This window comes from Rousettus aegyptiacus, unplaced genomic scaffold, assembly GCF_014176215.1.
Source record: "Rousettus aegyptiacus isolate mRouAeg1 unplaced genomic scaffold, mRouAeg1.p scaffold_m13_p_7, whole genome shotgun sequence".
NCBI classification, from domain to species: Eukaryota; Metazoa; Chordata; class Mammalia; order Chiroptera; family Pteropodidae; genus Rousettus; species Rousettus aegyptiacus.
The window spans coordinates 3,191,963-3,214,676 of record NW_023416310.1 but is presented as its reverse complement, the minus strand read 5'-3'; the positions used below and the strand labels follow the sequence as shown (position 1 = coordinate 3,214,676).

Here is a 22,714-nt window from a genome sequence, read left to right as displayed (position 1 = left end):
TGGCGATAACTGAGACTCATTTGTTCGTTTGATCTTTTACTTATTCACACGACATATTCGCGGAGCGTCCTTTTAAGTCTGGCTATTTGCCATTTACTTTACGCATGTTATATTCCCGCAAATCCCTCATCGTGGAGGTATTGTCATTTCTGTGGCACAGCTTGGGAGTAAATGGAAAAGGTTGAGTCATGTGTGTGGAGCCACACGTTTAGGACACGGTGGAACCGGGATTATAGCTCGGGGCCTCTCCCTTCAGGGACTTATCTCAACATACAAAGAAATACCCGCGATCTGCAATAGAACATGACAAGTGGCCTCCAAAGGGGCACCCTCAATGTTTCTGGGAAGTAAGAGACAGGAAAGACCATTTCTAACCGCCCAGATGTGAGATGGCTTCCCGGAGGAGGTGGCGTTGGACCCGGACTTGTCAGGATTTGCATATGCAGAAAATCTCCACAATCCTTCGATGGTGGTTCTAAACGCTTTAAGTCATACATGGAGGCACACGGAGGGCAGAGCACCGAGACTGAGTCATATGAGGACCTCTGGCCACAGACCCGCGAGGAAGCTTGTAAAGAGTCACGGCTTCCGCCCCAGCGGCCAGCAGTTTAAGAGACAGACAGGTGGTCACGCAGCACACAGGCACGCGGGGGGGTGAGGGGTCGTTGAAATAGCAGAGCAACGTCCTGGAGCCAGAGCGATGTTTGCTCGGTTCCACCTTCACGTGAAGTGCATTCTTCGGCAGCAATCGGGAGGGCAGATCGCTGGCTTTTCGTGAGTCGTGGGTGTTTCATAGCACCTCGGTCATCACGGCAGTTCTTGCAACGCAGACCGTGGGCCGGGGCGGGCTGAGTGTGCAGGGTGAACTGCATCAGAGCTCGTGGCCCAGCCCTCGGTGTTCGAGCTGTTCTGACTCTTCCAAGGTCCGTTCAATTCAAGGGCTCAGCTGGCGGGTAGTCCAGGGCTCTCGTGGGAAACAACCGGTCGGTCGTCCTCGGGCATCTGTTCTACGTGAAACCGGGTACGGCAACGTTTCTGATGTGGCGGCGACATTGTTGCAGGCGCGGTTCTAGCATCCGGTGCACTCCGTCAACCGGGGCGGGTCCTCGCGGTGCGGACGTATCACGCTCTCCCAAGCGCTCCTCACGCGGGACCGCCTGACGTTTCATTTCCTAGCCACCTACTGAATCAGGTTGACCATGTAAGTCAAAGAATCATCAGGTAGATCGTAAATCACCTCTTATAACTGGTAGTTATTACAAGTAATAACCTCACGCTCATCAGGATGCTGGGCGGGTGTTCTCTTTTTTTATTTAGTGATCCTACAGTCTGCCAGGTAGGACTTTGGCCCCCGTGTCATAGCCGCTGAAAGCTCCGTGGAGTCGAGTTATTTGCACTGCGGCACCCACGCCCTCGCGCCGTGCTGGCGCCTTTCCCGAACAATCTTCTCCAAGGCAGGCAGCAGCCATCGCTCGGCCCTGACCTCCCGCCTTCCACGCAGCGAATTAGGACCGCAGTGCTGAGGCCATGGTCTCTGTTCACGTCTCCAGAATCGTGGGGCGTGCCGTTGAGACGAAATCACCTTGAAGTCACACCTTCCCTGCCGCAGAAGGAAGAGACGCCCTCACGAATCAGGAAGGACAGCAGCCAGCTGTTCTGTTTATCCACGGAAGGAGCACGCCAGAATGCACGCGGCGCACGCGCCCTTGAGGAAGGCACTTCTGCGTCCTCCTCACCAGCTGACGCACCGCGTCCCCTGCCGGGCGCGGGGATCGGGCCACCAGAACTGTCGCTTCTCCCAGAACAGAAGCAGGGCGCGTGCAGAGCGCTACAGCCCGGCCCTCCTCGCGTCCCTCACCGTTTCTAGTCACATGATGTTGAGGAAAGAATATATTTGTGGAAGATTAAAGGTCAATCGAGCGCCGTGTAAATATCGAACGGCTGCTTTTCTGAACGGACTTAAAAGGTGCACGATCTACAGGGGGCCCGGCAGGCCAGGGGCTGTCCCAGCCCCTAGACATCACATTTATTTTAGGGTGCTGGGCAGAGAAGGGTCCAGCAGAGGAACATGCTCTTAGCTGGTGTCGGGGACAGATATTTGGTCCCTTTTCGCTTCCCCTGCTGTTAAAGTTCTGGGTTTTAATGGTTTAGTCCTGAACTCAGATTCCTTAGCAAGTCACGAACTAGAGAAGAGAGCCTGCTACGGGGCACAGAGGCGGCTTTGTGGGCTTGTAGCAGAGCCATTTTGGGCCCATGTGACTTTGAGGAGCTGTGTCCCAAGAGGCAGACTGGTCCTGGACCTGGGCCCCAGGGGTCGGGGCCTGCCTGGGGCAGCTCGCCGGGAGCCAAGGTCTTTGCTGAGGACCTGCTAATAGCTCCCATCCATCATCCCGGGAAGCAGTTTCTGAGGCTACATAATTGACTTCTGTTCATTGTGGCAGATGAAGTTCTTGGCCGCCTGAGTCCCGGCCTGTCTCCTTCATTAGTGACAGCCTCTGCCTCAGGAGGGCAGCTCCGTGGGTGAGGGGAAGTGTGTGTTCAAGCTTTCACCCCAGTGCTGGGGGGGTCAGACTGAGACCTGGAGTCATTGTGTCTGTCATTTAGGCCCCCAACCCCTATTATCTTTGTCTTTACAGTTTTCCAGGGAATCTGTGATGACCCTGGGGTTCTGATCCACAGAGTTAATAATTAGATGCACATGGAGTTTTTCAATGCTCTTTCACAGCTTATAGGTTTTGATAATAACACTGAGACCCAACATGTACATGGCATGTTACAGTGAGATCACCTCATCTGATCGCCCTGTGGGAAAGGAAGGGTAAGGACGGGCCTATTGTCCCCTCTGACAGTCAAGAAGGTTAAGTGACATGCTCCGTGTCCCAGGGCAAAGACGGAGCAGAGCTGGGACTCAAGTGCAGGTCCTCCCGAACACTGTCCAAACACCGGCACCGCTAAGCCGGCCGCTCGAGAACACGCAGTGACATTTCTCGCTGCTCACTGAACCAGTGCTCCAACTCCACGCCTAAGCGTGAAACACGCCCTCCTCCCCCGTCCCCGCTCCCGCCCCCTCTAACCGGCTTCTCCTCCCCAACGTCATCCTCACACCGTCTTCTGCTTCTCCTTTCTCTGCTCCCACGGCCAGTCGGTCGGCTTGTCATCAATCTTCCTTCCTGATCAGCCAGTTTCAAGGCTGCCCCTGCTTTCCCGTCCCCTGGTCTTTGCTCCGGGGTCCCTGCCCCCTGCCTCACAGCTGGATCCCCCCGAGTGGGCCTCCTGGCCTCAGCCGGGTCCGTCCAGAGCACCTACACGCACACTGGTGCAAACGCAAGCCCCAAAACGGCGCTTCCGACAGCAACAGCTCGGCACCGTGGTGCACTGAGTGCCTTATGTCAGCAAGCACCTAGCGCTGCAGCCGTCAGGGCGGAGGCCACGCTGCGCGCTGACCGCGGAACCGCCACGTGGAGCCACCGCGGGAGCTCGCGACTCTTTCTGGAGGGGCGGGATACACGGAAAGACACTGCCCGTCTACTCGAAACACTTTTTGTTTTAGAAGAGTCCTAGGTTTTATTTTTATTTTTTATTTTATGCTATTTAAAAAAATTTATTTATTTCTTTGGTTCATGGTGGCATTGGTTCATGAAATCCAATAAGTTTCGGCTGTGCACTTCAACAGTAAGGCATATATGTATTTACACTGTGTGTTCGCCTCTCGGATTTCTGTCACCACATATTCGACCCCCTTTACCCCGTCTACCTCTCTCCTCCCCCTTCTCCCCTCCCCTCTGGTAACCCCTAGTCCATTGTCCATGTCCACGAGTTTCTGTTTGTTTGTCCTGCTCATTTGTTGTTTTTAGGTTTATATCCCACATATAAGTGATATCATGTGATTTTAAACTCTTTCAGTCTGGCTTATTTCGCTTAGCATGATTATCTCAAGGTCCATCTATGTTGTCGCAAATGGCAGTATTTCATCTCTCTTATGGCTGAGGAATATTCCATTGTACATATGTGTCACAGCTTCTTTATCCAGTCATCTATCGTAGGACACTTTGGCTGCTTCCATGTCCTGGCCACTGTAAATAATGCTGCTATGAACATCAGTGAGCAATATCTTTTTGGATATGAGTTTTCAAGTCTTTGGGGTAAATACCCAGTAGAGGGATTGCTGGATCATATGGTAGATCAATTCTTAGTTTTTCGAGGAACCTCCATATTGTTTTCCATAGTGGCTGTACCAATTTGCAGTCCCACCAGCAGTGTATGAGGGCATTCGCTATACTTTATAAAAGATTACTGTGTCAGTCAGGACTAGTTACATTTTTAGAGATTAAAAATTCTAAAGAGCTTCAGCATGAAAAGGGAATTTATCGGCTTGTAGAACTAGAAAGTCTAGCTATCGAGAAGAGGACGGTTGAGGCAGTGGGTTCACAGCGGGCTGTCACGCCCCGGGGGCCTGAGGAAAGATCTGGGAGGTACGCGGTGATGCCGAAGAAGCAGGGATGTTGGGTAGGGGTCCAGGTGACTGACAGCTGCTTGAAGCAAATCCCGGAGTCCAGGTTTTCATGCAGTTCCGGGACATTCACTCGAACAGGGCTGGTCCGTCCACAGCAGCTTTAGTGGACCACCCCTGGTGGGTGTTAAGGGTCAAGGCTGGACCCCTCAACCTGGGGTGGAGGGGAGTGCTCCAGTGATGCCCCATGAGGTGGAATCAGTCAGGAGCGTCTCCCCAGTAAGAGAGCCGTTTGCCGGTGACACCCCTGCCCCTCCCAAGTGACAGTGTTGAGAAGCCCGGGGCTGCCGATGGCCCTGGACGACTTACACAGCGGAGGCCCGAGCCCAGGGCCTGCACCCGAGGGCGGCCACCTGCGTCATGCCGCGTCGGTTACCTTCATCGACACCCTCGGGGGTCCCCGGTTGGAAGGCGGCAAAGAGAAGTGACCCAGGGGTGATGCAAACCAGCCCTATTTCCTGGAAATGTGTGTGTCCCGGGACGCGCACGGTCACCAAGCCCGCGGCGTGAGCACCACAAGATTGGCGTTGACTAAGCTCTCCAGGGGCTTCTCTGTGGTCTGAAGGTGCACAGTGGCTCCATGTTGGCACGTTCCGGTTGGTTAGCTGTTTGTTGCGTGTGTGTGTGTGTGTGTGTGTGTGTAGATGTGTGTGTATTAGGAGCCCGTGTATATATATGTGTGTATGTTTGTGTATGTGTGTATATGTGGGTATTAGAAGCCTACATATGTGTGTGTGTGTACTCAGAGCCTGTGTACATGTATATATGTGTATGTGTGTGTATGTATGTGTATATGTGTGTATATGTGTAGATCTGTGTGTTAGGAGCCCGTGTACATGTGTATGTGTGGGGGGCACTACCGGTATCCGTCCAGACCACAATAAATTCCTGAGTCCTAGAGCCTGCTGGACTCTCACCTGAGTTTTTCTGCTGCTCCACCCCACACTGCAGAGCCGGAAGGGCTCCCGGAAGCCCCAGTGGAGTGGGCCGGGCCCCTGGGGGTGTGCCGTGCTCACCTGCACACAGACACAGCTGCCGGTAACTGAGGGCCCGCCCTCTGGCGGGGCCTCGGACCATCGGAGCTGGCCTTAACCTCAAGCTGCAGAGCCGGAGACCAGGCTCAGAGCACACGGCAGCGTGCGTGGGGGGTGGGGCCCGATTCACGCCGGCTCTCCGGACCCCACGGGACGGCTCTCGCGGCCACACAGGCCCAGATGCTGTGGCCGGGCCGCCTGGTTTGTCCCTTGGCTGTGCCACTTACTGGCCGTGTGACCTCGGGCAAGCCCCTTGCTCTCTCGGCGACTCGGCTCTTCATCAGGAATGCTGGGAGGTTCAAGGAGTCACTGCACGTTGAGCACGTTTAGCTGCTGCAGAAAATGATTCACACCCAGAAAACAACATTCGGGGAGAACAGGAAGCCTCTTTGCAGATGGAAACCTGGGAAGATGGACAGCCCTGGGAAGAGCTGGGTTCCCCTCTGGCGGGGTCGGTACGTCCCTCGCCCGTGGGCCAGTTCCAGGACTGGGCCCTCACGGGGAGGTCAGCTTGAGAGCTTTGGCCGGTTTGCCCTTTTCAGCCTAAATTAGATGGTCTGATGGCTGTTTGGAAAAATGCACTGCATTCTTCATGTACTTTCCCCACCAAAACACGTCCGTTTGGTTCTTTTTAAAAGGGCATTCGTGAGTCATTCGGCAGGGACAAAGAAACTTCAGTCTGAAGCCTCTGCGGGGGAAAGAGTCTAATCAGTGTGGGCTCACGTGGTTTTCTGAAATCTCACAACATGCCCTCGTGGTGGCCTGAAGCACCTGCCAGCAGCTGTTCTCTCCTGACAGCTGGATTCCAGACGCAAACACTGTCTGAATGGGCGGGAGCCATTTGCATGCAGATGCAGACGCCTCTGTGACAGGGGAGCTGGGAGGCTCCGGCCCCTGCGGCCCCTGCTCGTTCTGACCGAGAGCGCAGTGCGGGTGCTGAGGAGGATTGGCTGCAGCGTTTCCTAAGGAGCTCAGAACTCAGGCCAGCCTCGTTTCTCTTCTCAGGAGCAACACTCCAGCTCTCGACCTCGATGCCCAAGTCGTCGACGTGAGGCGAAGACACCTGAAACAAATGGGCGGGAGGGCAAGGGCGGGGGGGGGGGGGGTGGCGTCCCGCACGTCCCCAAGCCCGGGATCCGCACACCACACGCCTGGGACCTCCCCCACCTGGCACCCCAGACGCACCCTGCCTGGGAGCAGACTCTTGCCCGCACCTGTCCACGCTCAGGCGCACGTCAGGTGCCGGGGCATGGCGGTTCTTGATCCAGGCACGTGCCGCTCCCCATCGAGGGACCCGCCCCACCGAAGTGCTCAGCTCCTCTGTGCCTGAGTCTCATTAGCAGTCCTCACAGGGGACAATCGTAACAGCTCCACCTCGCGGGGTCGTCGTGAGAGCGAAACGATGTCACGCACCCGAAGGACCGGCCCAGCGTGTGCAGCGCGTTTGTGCCCGTTGTCCTTCCGCCAGCCGGCACGTCCCCACGCTCTTCCGGGTCGTTACGGCAGAGCCTAACGAACCTCCTTGTTCTCATTCTTACCCAATTCCAGCCCGTCCTCAACTCAGCGATGAGCTAACTCCTGAAATTTTTTGTAAGTCTCTCGTCCTCCTTCGGCGGTTTCTCATGGCTTCGGGATCCACACGTCGCTTCTGTGCATGGCTCGCGGCATCCTCGGTGACCTGCCTCTTCACTCACTCACTCGCTCATTCACCACACATACACTGGAAGCTTATGTGTCCTAGGCAGGGCCTGCGCCTAGGACAAATAGTCCAGTTTCTGCCCCTTGGAGCAGGAGAGACAGGTGGAGACCTCGAGGCAGTGACTCCTGAGCTAAAACCAAGATGACCGCAGTCGACGGGGATTGGGGAAGAGGGCGGGCGGGGGGCATCGCAGGCAGCCGTCCCCTGGAGGAAGGCTGAACCGGGGGCCGGGCCCTCTGGGAGCAGCACCCTGCAGATCTGGAGGCCCTGACCTCTCCCTCGTCCCCTCCATGCCCTGCCTCTGCCCCTTGCCTCAGGCACTCTCATCAGGACCCTTCCTCTGTGGGAGCAGCCCCCGTGCTCCCTGCTTGGATCCCGCCCCTCTCCTCCTGGCTGACACCTTCGCGTCCCTCCAGGTTCGGCTCTCATCGCCTCCTCGGGAGGCCTCCTGGGCACCCTCTTCCCTTCACCCAGCCGGCGGGAGTCGTCCTCATGGTGGGAGTCGTCCTTCTTTGCTTCCTGCTCTGTATTTTCATCGTCCACTCGTCTGACTCCCTGTGCTGTGGGGCCCCAGCACTGCCTCATGGGATGGCCCCAGCACGGGCCAGCACGAGCTTATTCTGTGCTCAGGGGCCACTGGCTGAACAGTGGACGTCCGCGTGGACCACGCTTGCTGGTCGGGAGTCTTCCGAAAATGCTCTCCAAGGGCAATTGAGTTCAGCTTCGGATCAGGATCAGTCTCTTTGACTTTTGCTGATCTCTCAGGAGCTCGCTTGGAAGAGTGATATGTTGGGGTTCGGTGTTAGGGTTGGCCAGTGTCAATATTCAAAATATTTAACAGCTGCCGAGGACCAGGCGCTGGTCTATCTGAGCCGCCAGCAGGACCAGGCCTGGCCGAGGGGCTGCGTGGGGTGAGGAGTGACGCCCCAGCTGGGGCTGCCCACGCGCGGGCCGTTTCGGGAAGAGCGTGTCCCGTCAATACAGGATGTTCTGGGTTCTCCCACCTGCTGGTAACTGTGGCTGCCAGCCACAGCGTGGACGATGCCGTAGCACCGACCAGACGCTGAGCGGATTCTGTGGGGCGAACCTTCCTCCTTTCCTTCTGTGAGCGGGACGATGCCGCAGTGAGGAGAGGGACGGTTTGCGGCCAGAGAGACGAGCTCAGAACCCCTGCTCCGCCGCTCACTGCCTGCGCGATGCGGGGCAGGACCGTTAAGATCCTCGTCTCTCGGTTCCTTTCGCGTCAAATGGAGGTCTCGAGCTGTATCTAACTCAGGCTGAAAATACGGGCGAATAACCGACATTTGAAGTTAAAAGAAAACATTTGGGAATAGGTGAAATGTTTTCCATCGCTCTCTACTTTGCCCCACCTGGCGGTAGGCTGACCAGCCGCTGGTCCTGGCCCCATCATAAATGCACACATTTCCTCAGAAGAAGATTTACGTGCACGTCTCATAATCCTCACCACAAACTGAGATTAGATCAAACCGCATGCAGCCAAAAAATGTTCAAAAAGATTAGTTTAGCTGAGATGGTTTATTTCTTCTTCGCATAAAGAAGTGCAGAGGTAGGCAACTCTCTGGCGTCTGCAGGGAACCAGGGCCCCCCCTTGTTTTTTGCTCCTCTTGCTTCCTCAGCGTGTGGCTTCCATTCTCAAGGTCTCCTCTTGGGTCCGAGATGGCTGCTACGGCGCCAGTTATCATGTCCCTGGGTGGTAGTAGGAAGGTCATTTCTGGGTCTTCGTATGGCTGGGAACTGTGGTCTTTCTTTTCTTCGTGGCGGCGATATGGCCAGCTAAAATTGGGGATTCCGTCGATACAGGCAAACATGGATATTAAGGTAGGTAATTAGCAATTCGCCACACATTTTTATCCCCATTTTACAGTGAGGAAACTGAGGCTCAGGGAGGAAAGAGCATGTGACCAGGAAGTGGCAGAGCTGAACCTCAAGCACGGGTCAGCGGAAATGCTGGCGTCGAGTGTGTGCTGAGTGCGCTTACCTGCCCTTCCGAGTCCCGGGACTCGTAGGCACGCGGTACGCCTAGGACTCTGAAGTCTGCCCGCTTCAGCACTCGTTTAAGAGCTCTGAGATGACTCTCGTTCCTATTGGCCCGTGACGAGTTTTTAATTGGTTCTGTTTTTTAAAAAATAGTCCTAGCAGTTTGGGTCATTACTGTGACATGGTCTTCAGAGCAGCCGCTCGTTACGGAAAAGTAGAACCGTCTGAGGAAAGAGTCTTGAAGACGGAGTGAGAGTATTCTCAATAAACGGATCGCCTTGCGGCGCCTTCATCCGTGGTTCTCAGCCGGGGGCAATGTGGGGATGTCCGGCCATCTCCTGGGCACCACTGTCCTTCATCGCCTGATGTCCGGCGTTTTGAGCGTCACGGTTTTATTATTCTGTCTTATTTGGGAGTTGTTTCCGGTGGAAGGGTAAATTTGATTTCATCTCGATTGGGAGTGGAAGTCTCCATACGCAGTGTTTAGCTTCTGCCAGGTAGGAAGAACATTGAGAAGAAAGAGTAACATGGAATGAAGGCGGGAGGAATCTGGAAGGAAGGAGAGAGGCCGTGACTGGTGACCGAAGGCGTCTGCGAGCTCCTCTTGAAATCTTCCACAAAGTCGACTGGACCTAGAAATGACTGTGTGACTGAAGGCTTTGTGTCACTTCAAAACTAAGGCTGAATTTTATCTCTGGATTAAAAAAGCAGAATCCCAGGAGGCAAAGGAAGCCAAAAGAGCCTTCGCCCCTCTGGACTTCACAGCAGTCTTAGGGAGGCCCCGAACCTCCACCAGCTGTGGACCGATTCCGCCTGGGCCATGGGAGGCTCCTCAGTCAAAGAAAACCTTCTCGCCCAGGACAGCCCATGTCCAGCAACTGGTGAATGAAGGGGCGACATACTCTTGTCGCCTTTTCTCAAGGCCACGTGACTCCAAAGGGTTATCCTACTGCTAGGGCTTCCTGTGGGGTCACGGGGTAGGCCGACTTCATTGTTGTGACTGCATTCTACCTCATAATGGCTCTCTTCCCTCTGCCGCTCCGTCGTTCCCTTAGAAGGTGTGGATTCTCAGGATACCTGCTCCTGTGAGAATGCCTGCAGGAGGCTACTCTCAGACTTAGTTTTCCTCTTTAGTCCCTCTTCCTCTTAGCAGCAGAAAATAAAACCTCGCCAAGTCAAATACGAGAGAGCCTCAGTAAAATTAGCAGCTGACTTTTCACTAGAAACCATGGAGGCCAGACAGCAGACATGATGTATTCAAAGTGCTGAAAAGAATTCCAGGCTTCCTGGTAGAAGTCTCTGGAAAGCAGGACACCTACCTCCTAATGAACATGGAGCCACGGCAGAAGCAGCGATAGATCTGTGTTAGCAGCGACCGAAGGAAACCTCCTGAGAGTTTGTGGTTTCAAAGGCAGGGTGGAGAATGCAAATTTTAAGCCATATTCACATATGCGAAATGTAGCCTTCTTTTTCTAGAGCTAGACTTAGTTTCTATCTTTAGCCCCTATTCCTCTTAGTAGCAGAAAATAAAATCTTGCCAGTTCAAAAGTTTTCCAGTTGACTCGTTACAAAATTACATGATTTCCGTTTCTCTGCCCTCCGCTTTCTTCCTAGAGCACAGCTAAGCTCCAGGGGGTGTTTTCAGCGTTTTGCATAGGGTAGGCAGACGGAAATTTGTCTTTTTTACAAGATACATCGCTCCCTTGAATTGAATCTGGGTTTAGCTAAAAAGAAAGAACGGTTATTGCGTGGGCCTTTCTCAACCCCTGTCGTGAGATACTAGAGGAGACAACAATGGTCAACAATAGCCTGAGAGGAGGAAGGACTCACACCCAGGACCTGGCTCCGCAGCGGGTGCCGGTTGGCATGGCGACCACTTGACTGGACAGAGCATCTGGGAGAAGCTCCCGGCGCCTCGCCAGCCCCTGGGTTCCAGCTGCCGCTCTGCCCGCTGCGTGATTGTGTCTTGCCAGGCTTGTCCCACATCTCTGACCTCCACATGTCCCCACCCCTAACTCTTTATAACGAACGACAAGGCATTGAGCAATTGGAGGCTACCTGGATGAAATTATATTTTAAATGTAAAGTATTTGACTTGTTGATTTAAAAAATGACCTACAAAAGGAGCACGATTTAGTGAAGTAAAAATGATTTCCTCTCTCTAATCTTACACAGATTCACTTCACGCTGGCTGCAGGCGTAGAGACTGAGGTGTCCTGTTTCTGCTTTCTGAGAGGCGGTGGGAGCTAAACCTCACGGGAAGATCGATCCGATGCAATTTTGAACTGATTGATGAATTGCTATCAAAAGCTCATTCATTAAAACACACTCTTGGTGCTGATGGAGTCATAAAATTGCAAAAGTCCCAGCAGGAGGGGACGGAGCTGCAGTCCCTGGAGGCAGTGGCCTCTCACCGGGACTGTGGGACCAGCCTGGCAGCTTGGCAGAGCAGTGAACTCAGGACAGAGCCTGCTCCAGGGGCAGAAAACTCCTCGGCCCGACTCCCGGGAGCACGTCGGTAAGCGCATGCAGCCTCTCCGAGGTGCCTCTCCTGTAAGCACACATGGTGACTCCGCCTTCCGGGACCAGCCCGTGCGCAGGACGCACAGGGACGCCGCTGTCAGCAGTCGGGAGGGCGTTTGACGAAGGTCTGCTTCAATCACTGAGTTGAAAAGGGAAACGCGGGGGCCAGGCCGTGCGTGCGAGGTCTCCCACCGACCGTCTGAACGCTCCCCGCTTTGGAAAGAAGTCAAGTTCATAACTGACTTGTTTGGGGAAAGAGACACCTTCGTACTGGTCAGTAGAACTTGGCTAAAAAAATGTCCTTGCTAATTACAGTGAGTGAGAGCGTTGAGCCGTTGGTCCTCCTGCGTTCCGATGGGCCTTCGGGACAATGATTCCGCTCCAGGGAGCCCTTCCTTCCGTCCCCTTTGCCCCAGCGGCCACCTTCCAGGGCCTCACGCAGTGTCTGGCACCCGGTCACTGCACGTGGACAGTCAATAGTGGGCGAACTACACCCCAAAGGTAGCCAATGGCAGCAGACGCGTCTCTCGTGATTTGGGACAAACAGGAGGAACAGTGGGTCTGACGATCGCACCCTCCAACCTGCCGTGAAGTGTAATTTCATCTCCGCAGTTCGCCCCTTCTCGATTTCGCCATCTTTTCTCTAGGCGGCGCTGGGGCAGAGGTGGTCCACTGGGAACCGCTGACCTTCTTTCTTTTCCTGGTCCTCTGGTCGCCTTCTTCTCAGCCCGAGGACCTGAAGGGCTGAGTCACAGCCCAAAACTGGCCCTTCTCTGGGCCTGGACGACTTGGTCCTCCCCGTGATCCCTCCCGGGGCCACACCCAGGGTCAGCGACTAGGGGGCAGTGAAGCAGTTTGCCTCAGCAGCCGCTGGAGTCTCTCTCCTTTGGCGGAAAGAGGCAGATGGTGGCCTTTCCAGAGGCCGCATTCTTGCAGCCACACAGTGAGGGTGGAGGGAAGGTATGGACCGAGTTCCACTTGGTCGGGCTTGGGACTGACCCCGCTTGCCCCCAATGCAGTCCCCCACTGGCTGCGTGATCCTGCACTGGTGAAGCCTTAGATCGAAAAGAAACAGAAACGTGTACGTAGCCAAGTGTTGGTGAGGATGGGGACACGTAAAGGACCGCCCCCCCCACCCCCCCCCCCCCGAACTCTGGGTCAGAATGTGACTGCCCTTCCGGAGCGCAGCTGTCAGAGCAAGTGTATGTTTATCCCGTGACCCAGCTGTTTTGCTCCTGGGAACAGATCTCAGATTAATTCTCACCTAGACCCAGAAGGGATAGAACAAAAATGTTTCCTGCAGCTTTCTTGGCGCTGGGGCGATCTGAAAAAAACCAGAGAGAATGGATGCATAATAGTGCTTTTATTCAATCCGCGGAGAACTAGGCAGCAATCAAATTAGATGAGGAGTACATAGGGCAAAGAAAATGGTAGGAAACAGAATGTAATAAGACTGTTTATAGGCATTAAAACATGTGCCCAAGGCAGCGATCTATATTTTGCTAGACACATAGAAACAAACAAACAAAAAATTCATATTAACACACATCCCCATTGAAATGATTGCCGTTGGGGAGAAGAGAATCGGCAATGGTCTGTGGAAACGAAAGAGAATAAACAGATAACTAAAAGGAAGGGACTTGCATGCGAAACAATGGTACTGGAGAATATGATTAACTCGATCTCTTGTGCCCAAAGTGTAAAGGAACAAGTTAAAAGCCCGGTGCGCTTGGGGGAACCGTCGGTGGCATCGAGTTCCAGAGCTCAGAGTGCGCGAGTGAATGGTGTTGGGGCGAACCAGGCGGGGGTCAGATTGTGGACGACGCGGATGAGAAGCTACAGAACGTACGTGTCTCAAGCCGCTGAGCGATGTGATCGGATGTGTGTGCCACAGAGGTGTGGGGGATGGGCTGGATGGGCGGGGGGGGGGCAGCCAGTGTGCCCCGAGCTAGGTCAGGGGTGGGCAAACTTGCTGTGTAACTCTTTGGCCCACAGGCTGTGCTTTGCGGGTCTAGGTGCAGAGATCGTGATCTGGGTCAGGCAAGTAGCATTTGGAAGAGATGCGCCTGCTCAGAGGATAGAACTGACCAGACTTGGGAGGTGGGGGTCCTGGGTTTTGGGGAACCTGATGGTTGGTGGTGCCATCGATCAGGACAGGACATCCAGGAGGAAGAGTGGGTTTTGAGGGCCAGGGCTCGTGAATGCTGTGTGGCATGGAAGGAGAGGTGAAAGGCCAGGCCCAGCGCCCCGGAGACCGCTGGGGGTGGGGCTGCAGACTCAGACCAAGGAGGCCGGGGCTGGGAGACTCCTCAGTACTGGTTGGGGGACGCAGGGGTCTGTGAGCCCGGGAGAGCCTGCCCCGCCCCCAGCCCCGGGCGGGCCCTGGTCACTATGCCTTTTAGCATATCCCATTTCCAGGCCATGGTCACTGGTTGCGGATCGAGTGTACAGCCCAAGAGACACAATCGAGGTGAGTCTCAGGCCTCTCGCTTGACTTTCTGGGTGGGAAGGTTTCCCGCCTTCCTTTCTCTGGTTATAGCTGTCTGTGTCATCTTGTTACCATCTCGCTGCCCGCCCACACACGAAGACAACCTGCGAGAGAGAAGGTAGGGTCGCCCCAGCCCCGGAGAACAGAGCCGGAGCCCCGGGGAGGAGCCCATCCCGAGTCCAGCCCAGCCCTGGCCATCCTTCTGCTCATGCTGGTTTGAGTGGTCACTGCGCATACGCGAGGGGCGTGGTCGTGGTGGCCGTGAGAATGGAGATCACCAGACTTTCCTGCAGCGACCGTGACAACCACTTGGGTTACCATCGGAACGTTTACACAGTGCTCGCTGCGTGCGAAGCGTTTGCAAAGATGAACTGAACTCACAGTTGTTACGCAATGGGGTACATGCTATGATTGCACCCGTTTTATTGATGGGAAAACGGAGGCACGCAGGCTCGGCGACCTGACCAAGTGGCGCAGACAGTGGCCGGGCCGGGATCTGCACCCAGGAATCCTGGAGCACGTGCCCACAGCTGCAGCATTTCTGCTCCGTCCACGTGGCTCTCCAGGGCAGGTGCAGTGCACACAGGAAGAAAGGGAGGCGTGGAGAGTTGGGTGGCTCGTCAGAGGCCACGTGGATCCTAGCGGCGGTGCAGCTGGGATTCGACCCATCTGCTTGCAAGTCCAAACACTTCTGTCCCATCATCCCAGATGGCAGAAAATACAGCCAGATGGGAGAGAGCTGCTGTTGGGGCAGCCGCCAGCCGGAGCAGGAAGCTCCTGACCTGAAGCCAGACTGGGGGGGGGGGCAGGGAGGGAGTGTGTGTGTGGGGGGGTAGGGGTGGTCCCGGGCCCGACCCAGGCCGCCATGGATGGAGCGTGCTCCCTGCATCCTGCGAGGCAGACGGCGTCTTGTTTGACCCATGAGGTGTGATTTCCGGGCTCCACGGTCCCCATTTTACAGGAGGACACACACTCGGGGAGATGAGGGAGCTCGCTCAGGCCTCCCGCACACCCACACATCCGGGACACCCAGACGGGGACGCCGGGCAGGGCACTGCAGGGCTGAGGTGCCCGCGCTCGCCACGCTCTGTCCCGTTCTAGAAACCGGAGGTCCGGGTTTTGCCACTTGCTGTGAGCGATTAGAGCGCAGCTTGCCAGCCAGTCTGCAGTCGAACGTCCCCACTGTCCGCCCTTTGCTCGGGAAGCCTTGATGACACACAGTTTCAATGACAGAAGTGGGTTTTACTCCAGCTACTGTCAAAATCAGAGCTGGGCAGCGGGAAAAGTAGATTTTAATGGGGAAACTATTGCAGGAGGGGTAAAGAGACCTCAGGGTAGAACTGGGCTCAGTTCTGAAAGGGACATGACATGGACGAGTGGGCTCGGGGCGGGGGTGGGAGGGTGGGGGGGACAGGGTCAGTGGATGGAAAATCGCCAAGAGGAAGGGGTGGGGGGCGGAGGCTGGTCAAACCGCCCAGGCAGGATTCTTGCTGGAGGCAGGCAGCAGGAGGCTCCCCAGGGGTGTGTGTGGGGAGGGGCGGGGGGGGGGGGATGAGGAATTTGATCAGATATCAGTAATTGGGGTGAGGTTTTTTCTAAACTGACTTAGGACTCTGGCTAAAACTGGACAATGCAGGCCTGACAAGGGCAGACGCCAAGGTCAAGGCCTCGAGGCTTGGAGGAGCCTGACCAGAGGCAGGTCAAGGAGAGAGACTGTCACCACCTACGTGACTTCTCTGTCTAGCTGGGAACTAGGGGGAGCCCGCGGGTGGGGGCTGTGGGGAGGGGGCGGTGATGGGGCCCCTCCGCCTGCTAGTTTGAGGCAACCGTGGGAATCTGCTTCAGGAAACAGTGGTCGGACCACAGGCCTGGAGTACAGGACAGAAGTGTAGGCTGGACGCTCAAAAAAAAGGTTAAAAAATAATTACACAAAGTTGTAAAAGTAAAAAATGCACAATTAGGTCCTGTGTAACCCTCGCCCAGCTTCATCCCGTATGGTCTCAAGGCCAGCGAGATGACCTCGGTGCGATCCGCGGGCCCATTCGGATTTCCCGGTTTCCTGTGTTGCATGTGTGTGCAGATGTGCGTGATTTTTACCGCACCTGTGGCCTGGGCAACGACCACAAACCGCTTGTTTATTTGTGGCTGTACCTGCGGTAATGGCGTCTTGGAGGCGCCTTTGATAGATTCTCCGGCCGGCTGTGGGTTTGGATGAGATTTCCAAGGAGCGGGCGTGGGGGCGGGTGGAGGGGACTTGGGGTGGAGGAAGGGGCTTTGCTCTGGCCCCTTCGTGCAGGAGGGGGCTCTGTGAGAGGAGGAGACCGGGAAAGGCCCTCGTCTGTGGTCCGCCCCCACCCTGCTCTGCCCTTGGCCACCTGCCTGTAGGTCCCCAGGCCGTCAGCGCAGAAACGCCACCATGGTGGTCCCACGACCTCCCCCTCCCCCCGCCCTGCCCCGCCTCCCGAAGCAGTTTGCATCTGGGACGGCCACGTGCGCGCATTCGGGCTTGGAAAAATGTAAGTGCATGTGTGCAATCTGTGCACGACTCTGCCCCCGAGGCTTGCTCTGGGGGGGACCCTGATGCCGCCCGCGGGGCCGGACACTGGGGTCCCCTTCGCCCCAGCTCAGGGCCTGTGCGGCTCCGTCGTTGCTGGGTAAACGCCACCCTTTGGGCAGCTTTTCCCCAGCAAGAGAGCTCAGCCACGCTGTCCCCGGGGAGCCTCGGCCAGTCGGCTGCTACCGGAGGGCGCGGGTATTTTCCCCCCAGGAGCAGGGAGGTGCTTAGTGTCAGTTTCGTGCTCTCTGCACTTTCCTTGCGTGGTCCACGCTCATCCCCTCGTCCGTGAACTCCGCCTGCGGATTCCGATCCAGACTCGCGCCCAACGTGGACAGCCTAGCGGCACCTTGGGGGACGGCGCCAGACCCCGAGTGGTGCGGCAGCGCCATCTGCTGCTGGACGCGAGTGCTGCGCCCCGAGGAAGGCGGAGGCTTCTTCCTAGGGCGACAGCGGTCTGGTTTCCTGCGCTCACCTCGCGGCCACGCTGCCAACGCCGCCTCTCACGCAGCCCGGAGAAAGCTTGGCGTGAGGCAAGCAGGTGCGGGCCTGGGAGGTAGGGACCAGCGTTTATGGATCCCTACTGTTTGTGTACCAGGAGTCGTGCTGGCCAATGACGACCACAGATGGATGGGACACGGTCCCTGACCCCCTGTGGAAGGAGACAGAGTCGACAAGAATCGCAGGAACTAGACACCCCTGGGGTTTGAGTCCTGGCTCTGTCCCTTGTCAGCGGTGGGACCTGGAGCGGGCTGCTTAAGCTGTTGGAGGCTCAGCTTTACCCTATGTAAACAGGAAAACCGGGTTAACCATTCGTCCCTGGTTGTTTGGAAAAGACATATTTAGGTGAAAGTACATGCTAGAGATTCACTACAAGGAAGGTAATTATACTTCTCGTTGATGTAATAACTGGTCAGACAAAGAATGGGAGACCTGGGAAGTGGGGGCGAAGAATGCTTCTCCTCTGAGGAGACATTTCAGCTGGGTTTGGAGGATGAGCAGGAGTTTCCCAGAGACAAAGGGCAAGGGCACTCTGGACGGGTGAACCGTGCGTACAGAGCCACAGTCAGAAGAAGTCCTACGGTGCGTTTGGGAAACTGGAGGTGGTTTAGTCTGGCCGAAGCACGAGGCCCGGGAGGTGAAGCGGGCAGGACGGACGTCGCCCAGGTGAGCGCGGTTGACTCTCCGCCGTGGCCGGTGGGAACCCGCGTTGGGTGAGGTGATGCCCGGAGCGTTCTGAGGCAGCCTGCTGGGGGTCCCGTGTCTGGAGACCGTCGTGGTCCCCAGCGTCCTGCACAGTTCTCTCTAGTCCGCACCGCGACCCGGCAAGGTAGGCGCCGGTGTCCTTGTTTGGCGTGGCAGCCTGGTCGGGAAGAGTTGGGAGGAATGCCTGCCTGGACGCACCTTCCAGGAGATGCAGCTGTGTTCAGACGTGTGGGGCCTCACCTGGGACCATCCCGAAGGCAGAATGAGGACGCTGAGGAAGCAGGTGCCGGTCGAGGTGAGTCGGAGCAGGCGGGGTGGGCGCCCGCGGCCGGCGAGGTGGGTGCTGGCCGGCGAGGCGGGTGCTTGCCGACGGATGGGCTGTGGGAGCCGGTGGCACCAGGGCTCTCTACCCTCCAGCTCTGCCGGCTGTGGCTGCCCGCCCGCTCCAGTCAGCCCCATGGGAGACGCTTTTCGCGCCCCGAGGGGCTGGTTCTGTGGCTTGATTCTTCTAAAAGTCTTCTACTCCAGGGCCCCCAGGGGCCAGCTCATACCCCTGAGCATCCCTTTCCCCTGGGCTATCACCCCACCAGCCCCCCAGCCTGCAAGGGGAACTCTCCCTGAGCTGTGTCTGGTTCCGAGGCCTGGCTGGGTGGGGGATGGGGCCGAGTGAGAGGCTGGGGCCAGGCCAGTGCCCGGCCGTTCTCAGCCTGTCTTCTCCGGGTGCCTCTCCAGCCCCTCTCGAGGATACTAGATTCCACATTTCTTTGGGGTTCAGACTTCTCCACTCGCCGGACTCACTGACTTCTTGAGGGTTCCAGCTCTTTTGAGTCCATCTCTAGAGTTGCAGGTGGCTTCTGGGGGCATCTGACAGCCCCGTGCCCCTGGGGGCCTCCTTCAGAACCTCAGTCTCCCTGGGGTCTCCCCTCAGGTTCCTGGTCCCCCCGGTGCTGGTGGCCAGTCAGGTTCTGCCAGGAACACAAGGTGACCAGGAGGTGGCGCTGCGGGGTCAGAGCCCTACCTCCTTACCTGCGAATTGAGTTCAGAGAGGGGGCTGAGGGTAGGACGAGAGGGAGGGGCGGGGACCAGGAGTGAGAGGATGTGGCCCTCCGCGTGTGCGTCAGTGTGAGCATGCATGTGCACGTGCCAGTAAACACACGTAGGCACATACCTGCCAACACCTGCACATACCGTAAATACATATATGTGCACACATATACACCAATATATGCGTATGTGTGCACACCAACACATACATGTTACACCGTATGCATCCATACACACAGATACATGCGTGCCAGTATGTAAACACGCATGCTCGTATACCAGCACGCGTGTGTGTACAGATAAAACCAGAGTATGTATCTAAAAAATATATAATACACACCAGGCATGCATATATGTGTGTACAAATACACCGGTATGTGTATAGGTACACACATGTGATTTGTATGCACGTGCATGTATGCATGCACATGGCCATGCATGTGTGTACACATATGTGTGTGACCGGCGCATAGGCACTGCCAGTTGATGGCTGTGAGTTCGGGGCCCAGGGGCCCACAAAGGCACAGCTTCTCCACAGGTCCCCTAGGCCGAGTCCGGATCTCCATCTTCCTGACATTTTTTTTTTTGGTCACTTGTGGATGAGACCTTAGTCCACCTCTAACAGGGTAACGAGTCCAGCTGGGGAGCGAGATTCTCATGTCGATTAGGAAGACCGACAATAAAATACACTTTCAGCCTCACAGCTCACATTTAGGTTCTCAAAACAATATGGAACGGCGGTTTTCCCCTAAAAGAGACCTCATTGCTCCTTGCACAGAAAATTGGTTGCGGGGCTTCGAAGCCCAGAGAGGGAGACTTGCTGTAGTCCCTGACCCCGGCTGAGGGGTCAGGGGGGCAGTTCTGACCACAGGGTGGGCCGAGACTGGGACGCCCTCGGAGGGCTGGTCAGCGGGCAGCGCTCTGTGACCAGGTGGCCTGGTGTCGGGGGCCCCGGCTCGGGCAGAGAGCCACAGCAGATTTCAGGGAGAAACGGGGGCCAGTACCGCCCAGAGGCACTGTGAGGTGGCTCAGGACAGTGGCCTCGAAGTAGGGGCTGGGTCGCCTTCCCTTAACGGTGACAGCCCTTGGCAGTGGCCACACGTGGGTCCTCGGATGACGTGTGAGGACATCACACTGGCGCTGGGCACGTGCCGTGGAGTTACTCTGAGGGAGGACTTCCAGACAGCTCAGCGAGAGACGAGCCGATCTGCAAAGAGGCGTGTGATCGCATTTCTTACCCCAGGCAGGGTGAGTGTGTGTGTGTGTGTGTGTGTGTGCACGCGCACATGTGCAGGTGTACCCTGCAAAGCGTTAATGTCCACCGGGCCGGGTGAGTGTTAAATCCTCAGGTCTCTGAAGCGTATTCCAGAAGGGCAGGCTTGCTCCCCAAAGGCCGTGGGGTGGTGTGGGGGGCCGTCTGCTGACCGATGGCCCGGCGTAGCCTTTACTGCACCAGGGAAGCGTGACCATGCCAGATCTCGTTGCAGACTGGCTTTCTCGAGGTTGGTCTGGTCAGGGTTGGGGAGCCACTGGGCAAAGGCGAGCAGCGGGCTACGTGGCAGGTACTGCTGCGGCCTGCTCGGATGGAGGCCCTGGCCATGCCGGCCTGGGAATCGGCTCGGGCCCGAGGGGCAGCGCTTCAGCGTGTCGTGGTGATGCGAGTGACCGCTGCCACAGAATCGATGTCAAGGTCCCCAAACGCCTTGCAAGCTGCTTGTTCCTTCTTTACGGGGCCTCCGACTCGTGACCGAAAAAAAACGCTGAAATCCTGCTATAAAGAAATTAATGTCTGGCTGTGCTAGAACATTCCTCAGATTCATTCCGTGCAGATTTTAAAGGTGCAGTGCTGGCGGAGGCTTGTCCTCCTGGGGGAAGAAGAATCAGGTGTCAGGATGCAGGTGAGCTCACCTGAGGCAGGTGGCGTTCAGATCCCCTGGGTACCTTTCCTCTTAGAGCGGGTGTCCACTGCAGGCCGCGTTCCTGGGCACACAGCCTGTACTGACATGCTAACGTTTCCCCCAGTTTGGTGACTTCTTCCGTGTTTGTGGGGTAGTCGTCAGTTACCCTGACCGCGCTTTCCAGCTCTGTCCAATGCGGATCGTGGAGCCTGCCCTCTCGCGCGAGGCTCAGGGAATATTGAAGAGGGTCACCGACAAGCAGACATTTCGGAGAATGTCGCCTCAGATTTCTGGGGTCTGGAAGTCTCCCCGAATGAAGGATCAGCAGGAAGAACTGCATTTGACCCGAGCGAAGGATTTCATTTCTGGGGACGAGTTGGGACTGTGATCGAGGCCAGCGTTAGAGAAGTGTAGAGATGGAAGGGACCCCCGTGACCACGCGGTCCAAGGCCCGCGCCGTGTTTCAGTGTGACCTTAGCTACATCTGGAACAAGCTTCCTTCCACATTACATCACCTTCTGTACTGGGCTGAGGATCGCCGCATGCTTTTTTTTTTTTTTTTTTTTTTTTTTAGGGGATGCAATTCAAGCACTAACAGAGCATACGACCTGACACATCTCACAGCTCATCCATTGAGTGATTCACTGCTACCTGCCTCTGATGGCTAATTAATACCAAATTATCTTTCTGATTCTTGAAATTCCAGTAGTTTCTGGCTTGTCTGCCGTCCCTCTGTACCGATCATTCAGAAAAAATTAGACGCGCATGATGGATGGGGCAAAAGGTCAGCGAGCCGTCGGCGCGGCGTCCTGTTCGCTGCAGGACAGCTATGAACTGGCAGGAAGCAGTTGCACCAGCCCGACGGAGCCCCGCGGCCTGCCAAGTGGCGCTCCGGCTCGGAGCGGACGCTCCCGCTCGGGGCGCCCGGCCCTTCTGCCTGGGGTGTTGAAGGCTCTGCGTGTCCCGGCCCTGAACCTTGGCAGGCGAGCCTGCAGCTTCTCATGCAGAGAAGGCGGCCGCAGTGTCAGCCAAGAGGCTCGTGCATCCGCGGCATCGGAAGCGCTGGAGGATGCTGGGTCAGCCGGCCCGCGGCGTGTGTTTCCGCAGGGCGGGCGGCTGGACGCTGGGGTCGGGCGCGCGCACGGCCTGGCAGGAGGACTCGCTCCTCGTCGGAGCCGCGCAGGGACAGTGTCTGCTCTGTCGAGCGGGGTGTTTGTGGGACAAGGGCGGGCCTGGCTTCAGGGGATGGGGCCTGTGCCCGTCATCCGGGAACCTGTGCTTAGAAGAGCCCTGAGCTTGGTTTATGCCCTGCTGTCGCCATTCTGAAATTCTTCATGATTTTGGAACAAGGTGTCCTGCATTTTCACGTTGGGCTTGTCCGTGCGACTTACACAGCAGGTGACGGTGAGTGCGCTTGCTGCTTCAGGACCGTCAGGATCACAAGTGGCATCACTACTGGTCAGAAGCCCACCCTTTGGTGTCTTAGAGAACCCAGAGCCAGTGGGAAACACCGTGGAGCCGGCGCCCAGGCCTTGTTAGGGTGCAGTCTTCACGCTGCTGGCACATATGACAGCTGTGCGTCCTTGGCCGGGTCACTTAGCCTCTCTTGGCCTCAGTTTCTTCATCTGTAAAATGGGTGTGCAAACGACAGCTCTGCCTCCCCCCCCGGAATGGCTGTGAGTTCCTCGAGAGCGTGGACCGCACTGCAGCCTCTTGCATTTCGTGAATTTTAGCTTCCCGTGTTTCTTCTTAAAGCGAAC

The 22,714-nt window shown here is 56.5% G+C and overlaps 1 protein-coding gene across 1 annotated transcript in view; it reads left to right on the top strand.

The window, feature by feature from the left end:
- Positions 1-22,714, top strand: part of LOC107498259 — a 48,306-nt gene that overhangs the window by 15,262 nt on the left and 10,330 nt on the right. Inside the window, exons 2-4 of the mRNA XM_016121139.2 lie at positions 11,417-12,265; positions 13,463-13,609; positions 14,183-14,234. Of these exons, the coding sequence (XP_015976625.2) occupies positions 12,135-12,265; positions 13,463-13,609; positions 14,183-14,234 (330 nt within the window). The 5' untranslated portion in view covers positions 11,417-12,134. The remainder of the gene's footprint in view (positions 1-11,416; positions 12,266-13,462; positions 13,610-14,182; positions 14,235-22,714) is intronic.